We start from the raw sequence: 14,309 nt of genomic DNA, 5'->3' as shown, positions 1-14,309 counted from the left end.
GTTCTGCTTCTGTCTTGGGCCCCATTCATAAAAACCACCTCTTTACCCCATCTACCATGGGCTTGTCATTCCTGGAATGGTCAAGGAGAAATATTCACTGGCTGGGACCATGGACAGTTTTGAAAATTTACAGAAAGATCATAATCTGCCTAGACAATTGTTTTTTCAATATCTCCAGATCCGGCACTTCCTTAAAGCTAGTTTTCCACCCTTCCCCACATTACCAACATTAAAAGCTTGGGAAGAGCTAACGCTCATAAAACCAAGGAAAGGGATAATCTCTCTTATATATGGCAGAGTTATGTCTCTAGATGACCAAAACCTAACAAGAATTAAAAGTCGTTGGGAAGACGAGTTGGGAGTGGAGCTGGGAGATCATTGGGATTGTGCTCTTGATAGAGTTAATTCTTCATCATCCTGTGCGCGCCTGTCTCTTATTCAGTTTAAAGTCCTTCACAGGGTACATTACAGTAAAGCCAAACTGGCTGAAATATACCCAGGATCAGACGCAAGTTGTAGCAGGTGCTCATTTTCTCCTGCCAATCTCACACATAGTTTTTGGTCCTGTCCCTCCCTTGACTCATATTGGTCTGGAGTGTTCAAAACCTTGTCTGATGCATTGAACATACCAATCGAACCAAGCCCCTTCACAGCAATTTTTGGCGTTCCTCTAGATCCAGACACGGTTACAAAAGCCCAATCTGATGTCATTGCTTTTACTTCACTGCTCGCACGCCGCCGGATTCTCTTGGGATGGAAATCTCCTACCCCTCCTTCCATCGCCCGATGGTTGGAGGATGTCATGCTCTTTCTTAAATTAGAAAAGATAAAATTCACTCTTAGAGGATCAATGAATAAGTTTTATTTGAGATGGCAACCCATTATCACTCACTTTGATAATTTGAAGGAATTAGAGGCTAATCCCACATAGCTTCAATTCAGTTTTCAATAATCCTTTCATATTGTATACTGTAGGTGTCCTTTTCTTGCTATATCACCACCAACACCAACACCAACCCCCCCCCCCCCTGTTGTTTTCTTTTGTTGTTGATTATTATTGTTATTATTATTTATTATTATTATGTTTTGTGTAACTTTTTGCCTACTTCTTTTGTTGTGTTTTTTGTGTTTTTTAATAATGTTGTTAAGGTTCTATGTTGTAAAAAAGAAAAGAAAGAAAAACTTGAAACTTTCTACTATACTGTAATTGTGAGATGTCTGCTCCAGATGTGTATTGATTGTTTCTAATAAATAAAACTTAAAAAAAAAAGATTGTTCTCTGTTGTGGTACCCAAGTGGTGGAACAGTCTCCCAGAGGCAGCAAGACTGAGCACATCTCTTGCAGCTTTCAAGAAACAACTAAAGACATTCCTCTTTCGAGAGAATCTACTAGACTAATGCTTGAACTGGCCTTGCCCCAGGGCAGACTCCTGACATGATGTTTAGTTTAGTTTAGTTTAGTTTGTGAGTGTGTGTTTGTGTGTGTGTGTACTCGTTATTTACTCTTTATATTTAAAAAAAAAACACAAAAAAAACAAAACAAAAAAAAACAACTAACCCCTCTTTGCAACTGCACTTGTTGTTCTGTATATCTCCTGTGCACTTTGTATTTGCTTGTGATGTTGGCTTGATTATGTCCTCTTTTGAAAGTCGCTTTGGTTATAAAGCCTCTGCCAAATGCAATGTAATGTAATGTAATGTAATGTATGATAGGGTTGCCACATTTCAGTGGTAAAAAACCGGGACACATTGACGCGCGATTAGGATCATTAATGATATGTGTTTATTTCAATGGGGTAATATGAAGTCGTGCATTATGAAAAACCGGGACAGTCCAGGAATTTATCCGGACAGACCATAAAAACTGGGACAATCCAGGAAAAACCTGGACGTGTGGCAACATTAACGTATGACTTTTAATGTATGCTGATGACATTACCTTAGTGGCACATGTCGCTTACACAGACACCCCCGACACAAGACATCAACAGCCAAGGACAGTAGAGCAAGCGGTAGTTTTTAGGTACCTAGGCATAGAAATGTAGCCTGGTCCTGACCATCCCTACTACCATTTCATTTCATATTCGTGGTCTGGAGGTTGTTTGATCTGACGCGATGTCTGACAGAATATCCTACCGTAGGATAAAATTACAATGTAGGACCGTTTGTCAGAACACCGGCCAAATCCTACCGGCAACATTGCTCCACAGAAAACTGGTATCAGAAGTAGTGTGGAGTCAAGTCTCTTGGCGGAAGTACGTAGGATGGTGCGCAAGGCACCCTCCTGTCTTTCTCACAGTACATGAACACAATATTCAAAAAAGGACATTCCAAGTCAGCAAGGACATTCTGATTTTTGATACCTCCTCCTCGTATAACTTAACCCATTGTGTCCTGGAGACACATATACAGGGTTTTCAGGATCTTGAGATTTTAGCTGTTGTATTAACTATGTGGGTATGTTAGAGCTGACTGAACACATTACAAGGCAAGGGGGGGGGGGTCCTTGGCTTTTAAATGTAACTTATTTCATGTTTGTTTGTGCTTCGGAGGCTGAGATATTTAGGCTTTAATAGGAAGAGGGCACCCTTTCCCAAAAAGGGCTTAGGACAAAATGGGTTAATTAGCAGTCCATTTTTGAATATTGTGTTCATGTGCTGTGAGAAAGACAGGGAGGTGCCCATTTCTGTGCCTAGGCACCTTAAAACTACCACTTGCTCTTGTCATGTCAGGTCTTAAGAAATGGCTCAAAGCCAGGCAGCACTGTGGACATTTTTAGTCAATGAGCTTGTGTTTTGTGTCTTGTTGTTTATTTTATCAGATATCTAGTGTATTTGCTGTTGTAGTTGCTTTTGTAACTATGTAATTGACATTGTAATATAATGTAGGCCTATTTGCAAATAGTGCACCCATTGTATTATTGTGTATTATTATTGTATTATTAATTATATTTTTGTATCATTATTAATGTTAATCCTTTTTATCTTAACACCAATTCCTGTCCAGGGACTACAGAGGAAAATTAGGCTCAGGGCTATGATCTGGCTCAATTGTATGTTGTGCACTGTCCCTGTCAAATAAACAATAAATGAAATAAAATGAAATGAAATGAAATATGGGGGGCCGGATAAAACGGCCTCAAGGGCTGCAAACGGCCCTCTAGACATAGGTTCCCCACCCCTGCCTTAATGTAATGAACATTTCCATGGGGGATTGCTGGGTTTAGAATAGCTGTGTACAGATGTGTGGATGGATGAGAAGCTACATGGGGTTCTTAAGATAGTTGAATGTACCAATTGTATGCCTTACTGTCGTTCTTTGCTGTGCAATACTGCCCAAATATGTTCATAAACACAGCAAATTTCAATCATGTTTGTCATTCCATCATTTACACCAAGGCCAGCTACCATGCCAAACACATGCTGTACACCAAGGCCAGCTACCATGCCCAATACATGCTGTACACCAAGGCCAGATACCATGCCAAATACATGCTTACTGTACACCAAGGCCAGCTACCATGCCAAATACATGCTGTACACCAAGGCCAACTACCATGCCAAATACATGCTGTACACCAAGGCCAGCTACCATGCCAAATACATGCTGTACACCAAGGCCAGCTACCATGCCAAATACATGCTGTACACCAGTGCCAGCTACCATGCCAAACACATGCTGAAATCCAAAGGCCAGATACCATGCCAAATACATGCTGTACACCAAGGCCAGATACCATGCCAAATACATGCTGTACTGTACACCAAGGCCAGATACCATGCCAAATACATGCTGTACACCAAGGCCAGCTACCATGCCAAATACATACTGTACGCCAGCTACCATGCCAAATACATGCTGTACACTAAGGTCAGATACCATGCCAAGTACATGCTGTACACCAAGGCCAGATACCATGCCAAATACATGCTGTACACCAAGGTTAGCTACCATGCCAAATACATGCTGTACACCAAGGTCAGCTACCATGCCAAACACATGCTGTACACCAAGGTCAGATACCATGCCAAATACATGCTGTACACCAAGGCCAGCTACCATGCCAAACACATGCTGTACACATGCTGTACATACATACATGATGTGTGTGTGTGTGTGTGTGTGTGTGTGTGTGTGTGTGTGTGTGTGTGTGTGTGTGTGTGTGTGTGTGTGTGTGTGTGCGTGTGCGTGTGCGCGCGCGTGTGTGTGTGTGTGTGTCTGATTGACCCATGGCCTATGGATGTGCGTACTTGTTTATATCTTGTGTATGTTATTGTATTTTAATATTTGTATTACCTGTCCAGGGACTGTAGATGGAAATTACCTATATAGCTATAATCTGGCACAAGCCATCTTTTTACTTCTGTAATCAATGTGTATTGTGGATGGTCCCTGTTGAACTAAAATAAATAAACTAAACTTAACTAAACAAGGCCAGCTACCATGCCAAACACATGATTACTGTACACCATAGCACAGCATAGCAATCTTACATGCATTCGTAATAAACACAATTTAAAACCAGATAATAACAAGTCACATCTGTGTTAACATAACAGTCATACTTAACTGCTCGTAACTACTTCATAAATAAACGAAGAAAATAAAAACACATTAAATCACTAACCCGATTTCCTTGATCCGTGAAAACTTCAGTAGAGGACATAACAGCTTCACAATTGAGTCTCCTAGTCTCTTTCCAGTCAGGTCCAGCTCTGTCAGGAGTAAGGGGTTTCTACCCAGAACTGAAGTCAGATACTCACAGGCTCTCTCTGCTTCATCAGACAACAACCTACACAAGGAGGAGAGATAACAACACAGTATTTATGTAGGAGCCAAATTTAAGAAGAGCTGATCATCATTTGTGTGACAAATAACGTTATGTCTTTCAGTTCCAGGATTACATAGTTGCTGTCGTTACTGCTAAACATTCTACAGATGTAATAGGCCAACCTGACAAAATGCAACATAACTGTAATGTCAACCTATCCTCAATTCCAATGTATTGTACAACATAAGCATAACAACTAATGTTCCCCCTCTCCTTCCGTGTCAGTATGTACTGTTGTACTCTATATGACTGTGAGTGCGTGTCTGTATGTGTTGATGTTTTTTCCTGCTCCCAACATATCCACACCTGCATTCTTCTGTAATTCATGCACAGATGATCTAAACCAGGGGTCCCCAACCTTTCTGGGTCTGAGGGCTACTTGAGGGCTACCAGGGGCCAGGCCTGTCGCGATATTCAATAAGTCAATAAACTGACCGATAACTTTTTACAAGAACGGTCACTTTTCTGTTTCCGATAAGTTACGATAAGTTATTTGCGTGATGTTTTGTTTTCACTCTCTCCCTTTCTCTACCGTAGCCTGAAGACTAGATACTGATAAGCGCGTTATAGGCCAACACAGCGCAATGACGCTTACATTTTGGTTTAATTTTAAGTTTCAGTTCAGTTCTGGTTGAAAAAAGTGTATTGATCTGGCTACTTGCGTCTTTGAAATAGAACGCGGGTGTTCCCGCGCATCGCTTTCCAGTGCATTTACAACGTTCCTCAGAGAAGGGAATGAACAGCTCCGACACAGAGGCAAGTGTTAATTTTGAAACATGTTCAGCAACCCAATATCAACGATGAAGGCGTGTTAGTGGTTCCGTCGTGCCAATCTTGCTCTGACACTGATATTTTAAATCTCGCCGTTTTCCATCTTCTTTCACTAAGCCCAACCCCCGACATTCGTTGTCTGTTCTTTTTGTGATGTTCGCTATATTTGTTGTTTATTTAGGCATAACTACACGAGTAGGCAGTTCGCAAGCAAACCATGAGCGCGCATTACAGGGGGAAAATGCTGAAGTAGGCTATCTAAAAAGAGGGAAGGCTACTATAGTTTACTGATGAGAATCAATGTATGGGCGATCATTAAGGAGTTTTAACCCTTTTAATGCCAATGTTATTTGGTGAAAATGCTCGATTTGGGCATCACATATTCAACAGGCTGTGGCTGGACAGTGGTAACAGATAGAGCCTAACTGTAAATTACAAAAATGTTGAGGAAGACCCAAAGATTATTGTGGGAGTAAATATGCATACCTGATCAGCATATTATGACGTCACATGTGGCGGCCATTTTGAATTTTCAATTAGTAATGGAAAATATTGATAATTTTCAATAGATTTTCAATAGATTATTGAATTTATTTAGAAATATGTGGCATCCCATTACTGTCATGTTGTGCACATATATTATGGTCAAGTAAAAAAGTAGTTTTAAGCCTAACATATAGTAAATATTGTAACTAATATTGTAATAATAATAACATAGCAAGAAACGGAATAACTGGGAGGTTGTTGCCTGGAGTGCTAAAAGTGTTTGTATCTACCTGTGACTTTTTAGTCTGTGAAAACCTTTCTCAGACAGGGTAAGCACACATATGCAGTACACATATATGCCTATATAGCCTATTTTACTACACCTGTGACCTATATAGCCTACTGTAGGCTTAGGCCGACGTTATCACGTTATAGTATACGTTATAAAGTAACACCTGAAGGCGATGAGAAGCGGCACCCTCCCCCCTCACGCATAGCGCAGCGCTTTCCTCTCCAGTCTCTCCTGTTCCGCCCCCTCTTCTGCTTTAGTGACTAGACAAACTCTAATAAAGACAGTCCAACCACGGTGACCAACCCAGTTTTCAACAAGTCTAAAATGTGTGTTATAGGGTAGCCTGTGCGTCTTCATTTCGCCGTGCGCGACGGTGAAAAAAAAACGCAGATATTTCCCCAAGCCACGTATCGAATTTCTACGGGATGTACAACGTCTAACAGGATAAACCATTCTTTTTTGTAGCAGTGGTTTTACTTACTGTCTTTCATAGAGGGAAATGACATACTTTATCTTTATGTTTTAGCTTTTTCGCCTACTCCAGCTTAGGGGAAGATGCACGTCAAAGTTCACCACCAAGTGAAACATAGCCTATTTCTATAAACACATGATGACTGCAATTACTTTAGGGGCGACATATGGCATTGTATTGCTTAAAACGCATAACAAGATAGGCTACTTTGTGGTTGCCTGTGCTATTTCGAGGTTTATTCAGTGAAATTATGCATATCGCCCTGTGGGTTTGGATGACAAACGCTTCTCGCATGTTCTAAGGAAATCCCCCGTAACCATTTACAAATCGCCAACAAACACATTCTCACAACCCCGCAAATGTTCATTAGTTTGTGTTCAGGGTCATAATGTTTCCTAGGTAGGCTACACCGTGTTTCTGTGTTTGACAGGGGAGGTCCCAAACAGCCGATTGATCGTCTGTGTTGCAATCTCAGCAGCAACATCTTTTTTTCTTATAATAATGGCTGCAATTACTTGAGGGGCGAAATACGCAATTGCATTGCACACAAAACATCATGACTAGTTGTCGTTTGGGGGCAGGAATATGCTACTTGCTTCAGATTTATTCAGTGAGTGGAACCAGTCGCATGGGTTCAGCTCGCTTGAAACAGGGCTTCGCGTTCGCGTCGCTCGTGTTCAAATGGGAACTCCCTTACGTAATGAAGTCTCCAAACGAACCACTTCTCTCAATGTCTCACTGACAGACGTTGAATTGATAGGTTTGAGTCCGACAAGTCGTGCCCTTGTCTTACTGGGCGCACTCTTTCAATTTCGGACTGCGTCTTTGACAGCCAGACGGGGGCTGCCGCGGGAGCGAAGAAAATGTCCACAACTTCGCTGAATAAATAGGCCTATCCTTTGAACTGTGTACAGCAATTGCAGATGATTAGCTTATTGGATAGCCTATTTTGTGAAGGTTAACTTGCCATTAACAAGGAAAGGTGATCTGATTTCAATCCCAGAACATTCTTTGTGTCTTCAAATTTCCACCTGTCAACAGCAGATCTAGACTCCCACCTAGACTAGCGCGAAACTTGTCTGTTTGCGAGCAGTAAACTTGGCTGATAACTTCAACTTTAGGGCTACAGTATGCAAGGCTAGACAGCGGGTTAACCAATCAGGCCCCTACTGTTGCGTTAATAATGTTTAAGATAAAGATTCTTCAGCGCAGGATATCAGAAATAAACAAGACAGCGCAGATGGCTATTAGTTTTTTTAAAATATGGTCACAATCGCGTTATTACGCATCATGCAATATGCGTATTATTTCATGAAAGCTCAAATCGGAAGCAATAGTCTGTACCCAGCACTTTCAACCCTTTCTCAGATTAATGGCAGCCTAATTGTCCCAAGCGACTAAGCTAGTGAAAGTCAATGGATCCGTGTACCATCCATTGACTTTCACAAGCTTAGTGACATATTCCCTCTTTTATCTTGTCTTAAAGCAAGACAACTCTTAACATGAAAAATAAGACACTTTACCAACTTTATAAACCCCAGCCAACGATTTTAACTGTATTAAAGGGGTCCTATTATGCTTTTTCATGTCCACTACCCATTCATTGGGTTAAACAGCATCTGTTGTATATAAAAGCTTGGTGAAAGCTGCATTTCACAAATTGGCCTCTTGGGGGAGAATTTCTCTGCCGCAGGAACGCTATTTCTCAACTGTCAGAGAACGCGTGGTTGGGTTTTCAACATTCTATAGCTTTTGTTTCCTGTACGGGTCTACGTCATGCTGTACCTAACATTGCTGCTTATGGGATGGAGTGTTGACGATGTCACAGACCATTTATTACTTGCAGAGACAGTAGACCTAATGCGTATTTGTTCATCGCAGCCACATAGCCTAGGCCTATATGAATTTGACAGTATTGTGATGAGATGTATCCTATTTGTGAATACACCACTCGGTGTACAAAATAGTGTACAAGAATTGTGTAGCCTACAAGGATAGGATTTCGCCATCCACAAGTTTATTCCATTACGCATGTTTTTTTTTTTTTTTTTTTCCAATTCATAAATTGCCTCTGTCAAATAGGCTACAGCATCGGTGTAACTGTTGTACTTATTTCTTTTTTGTTATTTTTTGTTTGTCATTTCATTTCTTTATATTTCACCTTTCTTTATGTCCAAGAACGCGTTCATTTGTTTAAGTTGGCTTGCGTCATGGGGTCATGTCAGCTGATCTCAGGTGTTTCACACGGACTCTATTAAGCGCCGTACAACACAGCTAGATGTGAATGGACTCCTATGCTCGCGGCCTCGCTACAAGCCGCGGGCTAGTTTGAATTGTTGATGCTCAAAATGGTCTAAGCTGAAGTCTCATGCCCTCTTGATGATACGCAGCCAGCGAGGTATGTTTCTTTCTTTTATCTTTGTTGTGTTTGATCTATTTTGCGTTCTGTCTGGGATTATGATTTCTCTACTGATTTCTGTTTTTGTGTTGTGTTTTAGTGTCAGTTTGACGGTGGATGAAAGACGAACGGAAAATGAACATGGATTAAAGAAATAAAAGTGATCATCCATCAGTAACTAAAACTCGACTCAAGCGTGGTTCCTGGGGGGCGTGATAATCGGTCTAGACTGGAGGCTACACTCACCTGTGGCCCAAGTTATATATTTTTGTTTCATTGTGATATTAAAGCTGCATTTTACATTGATAAAATACCGGTTGGTAGGCCTATGGCTAACGGGTCAGAAACAGTTGAATGAGGAAGGTCGAAAACAGGCAGAACGCGTTAACGTAGGCCTAGTTGCGCACTGAGAATCCAAAACACTTCCAAGTGGGTGAAAGACTCGAATCTCTCCTTTCTCTCTCTATTCGCTTCAGGGCCGTTTTGCATATGCTGTTTGACTAACGAGACTAACTTTTGTTTGGTAAGATGTGAAAACCCTACACTTGTATTGCCGCTTGAAGCATAACATTAATTAGAAGACGTGCGCTGATGTTATCCAAATAGGTATATCACGACATGACCAGCAGCCGTTTGCACCCAGCAATGTTGGCAAGGATTAGCCAGTTAGTATAGGCTATGCGTAGGCTACAATTCAGTAATTAAAATGCAACGCAGTTTTGTTCATCATATCTGCAAGAGCAACGTGGATATTGGCTTGACGTCGTTTAAAACTGGTCGCGTCGTCGGGCAGCATGCCAAATATAATGAAACTGAAACTGAAACGGATAGGGCCTATTGTTATATAAAAAAAAATCCTGTCCTGTCGATGAATGCGAACAGACTAGGCCTAGGCGTTATTATAAGACCCAGTATGAAACCAATCTATCGAGGACTGCCCATTGCTCAACCAATCCAGTGGGCGCATCATTTCTGCCGGGGACTAAATAGAAATGCAGTTACTAAAATGAAACCATGCACCTGAAAATACCTTGAAATGTATTTTTATGAAGCATAGCCTATCACCATTGTGCATTAGGCCTACAGACAACGAGCAAACAGGAACTCATTTTTAAAAGCCAACATCAACGCGTGCGCTCAGTATTCAGTCTGGCTTGCAAATAGACCACAGGACGCATTTGAACACGGAGTTCATATCACAAATAGGGTGTCACGATATCACTGACAGACGTTGAATTGATAGGTTTGAGTCCGACAAGTCGTGCCCTTGTCTTACTGGGCGCACTCTTTCAATTTCGGACTGCGTCTTTGACAGCCAGACGGGGGCTGCCGCGGGAGCGAAGAAAATGTCCACAACTTCGCTGAATAAATAGGCCTATCCTTTGAACTGTGTACAGCAATTGCAGATGATTAGCTTATTGGATAGCCTATTTTGTGAAGGTTAACTTGCCATTAACAAGGAAAGGTGATCTGATTCCTCCCCGAGAATATTCTTTGTGTCTTCAAATTTCCACCTGTCAACAGCAGATCTAGACTCCCACCTAACGACCAGCGCAACACTTGTCTGTTTGTGAGCAGTAAACTTGGCTGATAACTTCAACTTTAGGGCTACAGTATGCAAGGCTAGACAGCGGGTTAACCAATCAGGCCCCTACTGTTGCGTTAATAATGTTTAAGATAAAGATTCTTCAGCGCAGGATATCAGAAATAAACAAGACAGCGCAGATGGCTATTAGTTTTTTTTTAAATATGGTCACAATCGCGTTATTACGCATCATATGCAATATGCGTATTATTTCATGAAACCTCAAATCGGAAGCAATAGCCTGTACCCAGCACTTTCAACCCTTTCTCAGATTAATGGCAGCCTAATTGTCCCAAGCGATTTTGAAATCAAACTGAAGCCCATGCACGGAAGACTCGCATTGGATAGGGACTGGGTTTCAGCAAATGACACAGCAAGGCGCACAAATAACATAACGTGGGACTTATGATGCGTCCTTTTCAGATTAATTGTGGACATTGGGTGAACTATTTGGCTGTCAACTTTAGACATAGGCTACAGGGTTGGATTCCAGGTCAAAAACAGCTGTGCTGCTGACGTAATATTAGTAATAGAATGCTTGATGAAACGCTCCATGCTGCGTCGAGATTTCAGAATGTTGAAGGGTCTAACATTCTGCACTTCCACGCGTTTCAAACAGGCGGCGTAGGGTGCATGTACACAATGATAAAAATAATGGACATGAAAACAAGTGATCATTCAAAATTAACTCCACTAACCACAGTAAAGCAAAATATTAACAATGAAAGTTATTCTAAATAGCATAATAGGGCACCTTTAAGCCCAAAAATAGTGGCATACTCCTTTAAGTGCGGAGTGAGAGAGAGAGAGAGAGAGAGAGAGAGAGAGAGAGAGAGAGAAGCCTGAATGTGTGGATCTGTTCATGCTCTTTTGCTCTATGATGTTGAAATGCATTTAACAGGGCTGATTTTGGTTTTGATAGAAAATTAGCTAGTAACAACTAACAAGTGCATTTTGCTGAAATAAGCTATCTAAGTAGGCTAATAAGTTGTGAAATAACAATAGCCCAATATTTTACATCCCACCATGAGCCTAGCCCATCAGTGTGCTTGAGAAAGAGAAATAACAAAAATAGTATAGAAAGTAAAACTATATAACTTACCCTAGCTAATAAATATAAAAAAGAGCCTATTGTGCTCTATGAGGATGTAGGCTAAGTAAAAACCCATCTAATATCCCCCGCCATGATGCTTTTAAAATGTGAAAGGATGTAGTCACATTTGTATTGCATTTTTATCCCATTGTCATTATATTGTTTGTCGCTCTCGCTACCATTTAAAAAAAAACAAAAAAAAATTGAAAATGGTAGTGAGAGTGACAATATTATCGATTATCGCAATCATTTCTTGGCCAATTTATCGTCCAGCAAAATTTGTTAGCGTGACAGGCCTACCAGGGGCTACCCGGGGGATACTGAGGGGTACCCAAGGGCTTGTTCAAAATCCTCTTCTGATGTCTTGACATCATTCCCAAATCACACTTTGATTGAATGATACAGAAATAATCTCATATTAAAAATAAGAAAAACATTAACTGTGACTACAATCTTGTAGTCGTCAATGTTTACTAATATTCTTGGCGGGAAGCTCCTGGAGGGCAACCTGGCGCCCACGGGCACCACGTTAGTGACGCCTGATCTAAACATTTACACGTTGTCATTCGAAAGCAGTGTAAAATGATTTATTTTCATAGGGCTACTAATGACCCTGACACATGCAGAGTATTGTGGAGAGACAATCTGTTGGGAGGGTGAGTGTGGCGAGTGTTTGAAAGAGCTAAAGCTGTCGGGCAGTTAAGAAAGTGAATAAAAATAATTATTGAAGATAGTCAATAAAAATAAAGATTTGGCAGATAGTGTTATGCTGTCTGGGAAAAGAGTTCAAGTGACCATTGTGTGCTCCAGCTGTAGGTCAACAGTAAATGATAACGGTGATATCCGTATTGGCCTGAATATAACGGCATCTGAAATATAAGACAAACTCCCTTTTGTCGCTTCATGTTTTCGGGGAAACGTTTTTTTCAAGACCAACATTTTTGATTCTTTACCGATCATCATTTGTGTGAGAAACAATCTTATGTGAAAGTGAAAGTGAAAGCCCATTGGGAAACTCCAACTCCCATTGTCATTGTGACACAGCACTCCACAGCACACAAGTGAACACTGCACACAACAAAATTGCATTTATTCCTCACCCTTGCAAGGGGGAAGCCGTCAATGGTGCCCCGAGGGAGCAGTGCGGCGGGACAGGTACCATGCTCAGGGTACCTCAGTCATGGAGGAGGAAGGGGGAGAGCACTGGTTAATTACTCCCCCCACCAACCTGGGATGCAAGTCTGACACCCTAACCGCTCACCCATTCAGTTCCAGGATTACATAGTTGCTGTCATCACTGCTAAACATTCTACAGATGGAAAAGGTCAACCCAACAAAATGCAACATAACTAATGTCAACCAACCTATTATATCCTCAATTCAAATGTATTGTGCAACATAAGCCCTTCTAACAACTAATGGTCCCGCTCTCCATCTCTGCCTGTATGTACTGTTGTGACCGTGAGGTGATTTTAAGAACAGAGTTGCAGGTGCTCATAGACGGCCATTCTAAAGCTGGTTGAGATCAAATCCAAAGCAGCCAAATAACAGAGACTGCAGCGAACTCCTTTCTCCATCTTTTGAGTTACTGTTGTTGGTTGAAGTGTCTTTCATGCTCAGGTGGCGCAGAGGGCGCCCCACTTAATGAACAACATAAATGCTTGATGTGGTGGGGCGCCTGCTGCGCCATCTCTAATGAGTAGCAACAGGTGACAAGGAGGTTGTTGCTTTGAAAGACTTCAGGAAATTGACTGAGAGACACTGAAGAAGGCTCTGTGCGGCCGAAACGTCTGTCATGTCAGTCCCTGCAATGTTAAAATAAGAAGAAAACATCAAGAAAGAAGACACATTGAGTGTGATCCATTTCCTACTACTAGATTACTTCAGAGACGCACCAACAAGACGGAAGAGTGCCATGTGTGGAAGATAGCATAGTGGATTCAAATGAATAGTGTGATTTTTGTTCAGGTTCAATGAGGTGTTAATTTCTAATATCTTTGCATTAGTTTGGCGGAATAACTGTCAACAATTCTGACAGAATTGTTATTTCGTATATTTATCACACTAAAATCATATAACTATTGAAAAATACCAAGTCAACACTTTTAAACATTCATTTTATGCACTGAAAAACTAATGTAGCTGACATTTGGTCTTTATCCTGCTATAAATCTCTTTGGACTGGTTTGGACCCGAACACCAGAAATGTCACTGAATGATATTTTCTAATATTAGAGAAGAACTAATACAAGAAAATTGGGGTTGTGGTACTCCCATATCAGCTGTAAGACATGGATAACATAACTACTAATTGTATCACTTCAGGAAGTATAAAGAGGGAATTTATACAGGTTTTGATAGATTTGGTGGTCCAAAAACGA

The 14,309-nt window shown here is 41.1% G+C and overlaps 1 protein-coding gene across 1 annotated transcript in view; it reads right to left on the bottom strand.

The window, feature by feature from the left end:
* Window positions 1-4,614: 4,614 nt before the first annotated feature.
* Window positions 4,615-14,309, bottom strand: part of LOC134442081 (NACHT, LRR and PYD domains-containing protein 12-like) — a 13,314-nt gene continuing 3,619 nt past the window's right edge. Inside the window, exon 5 of the mRNA XM_063192405.1 lies at window positions 4,615-4,792. Coding sequence (XP_063048475.1) covers window positions 4,615-4,792 — 178 coding nt within the window. The remainder of the gene's footprint in view (window positions 4,793-14,309) is intronic.

Source organism: Engraulis encrasicolus, unplaced genomic scaffold (assembly GCF_034702125.1).
Source record: "Engraulis encrasicolus isolate BLACKSEA-1 unplaced genomic scaffold, IST_EnEncr_1.0 scaffold_113_np1212, whole genome shotgun sequence".
Lineage (NCBI taxonomy): Eukaryota > Metazoa > Chordata > Actinopteri > Clupeiformes > Engraulidae > Engraulis > Engraulis encrasicolus.
Note: the sequence above shows the minus strand (reverse complement) of the source record. Positions and strands in the feature narration are given on the sequence as shown.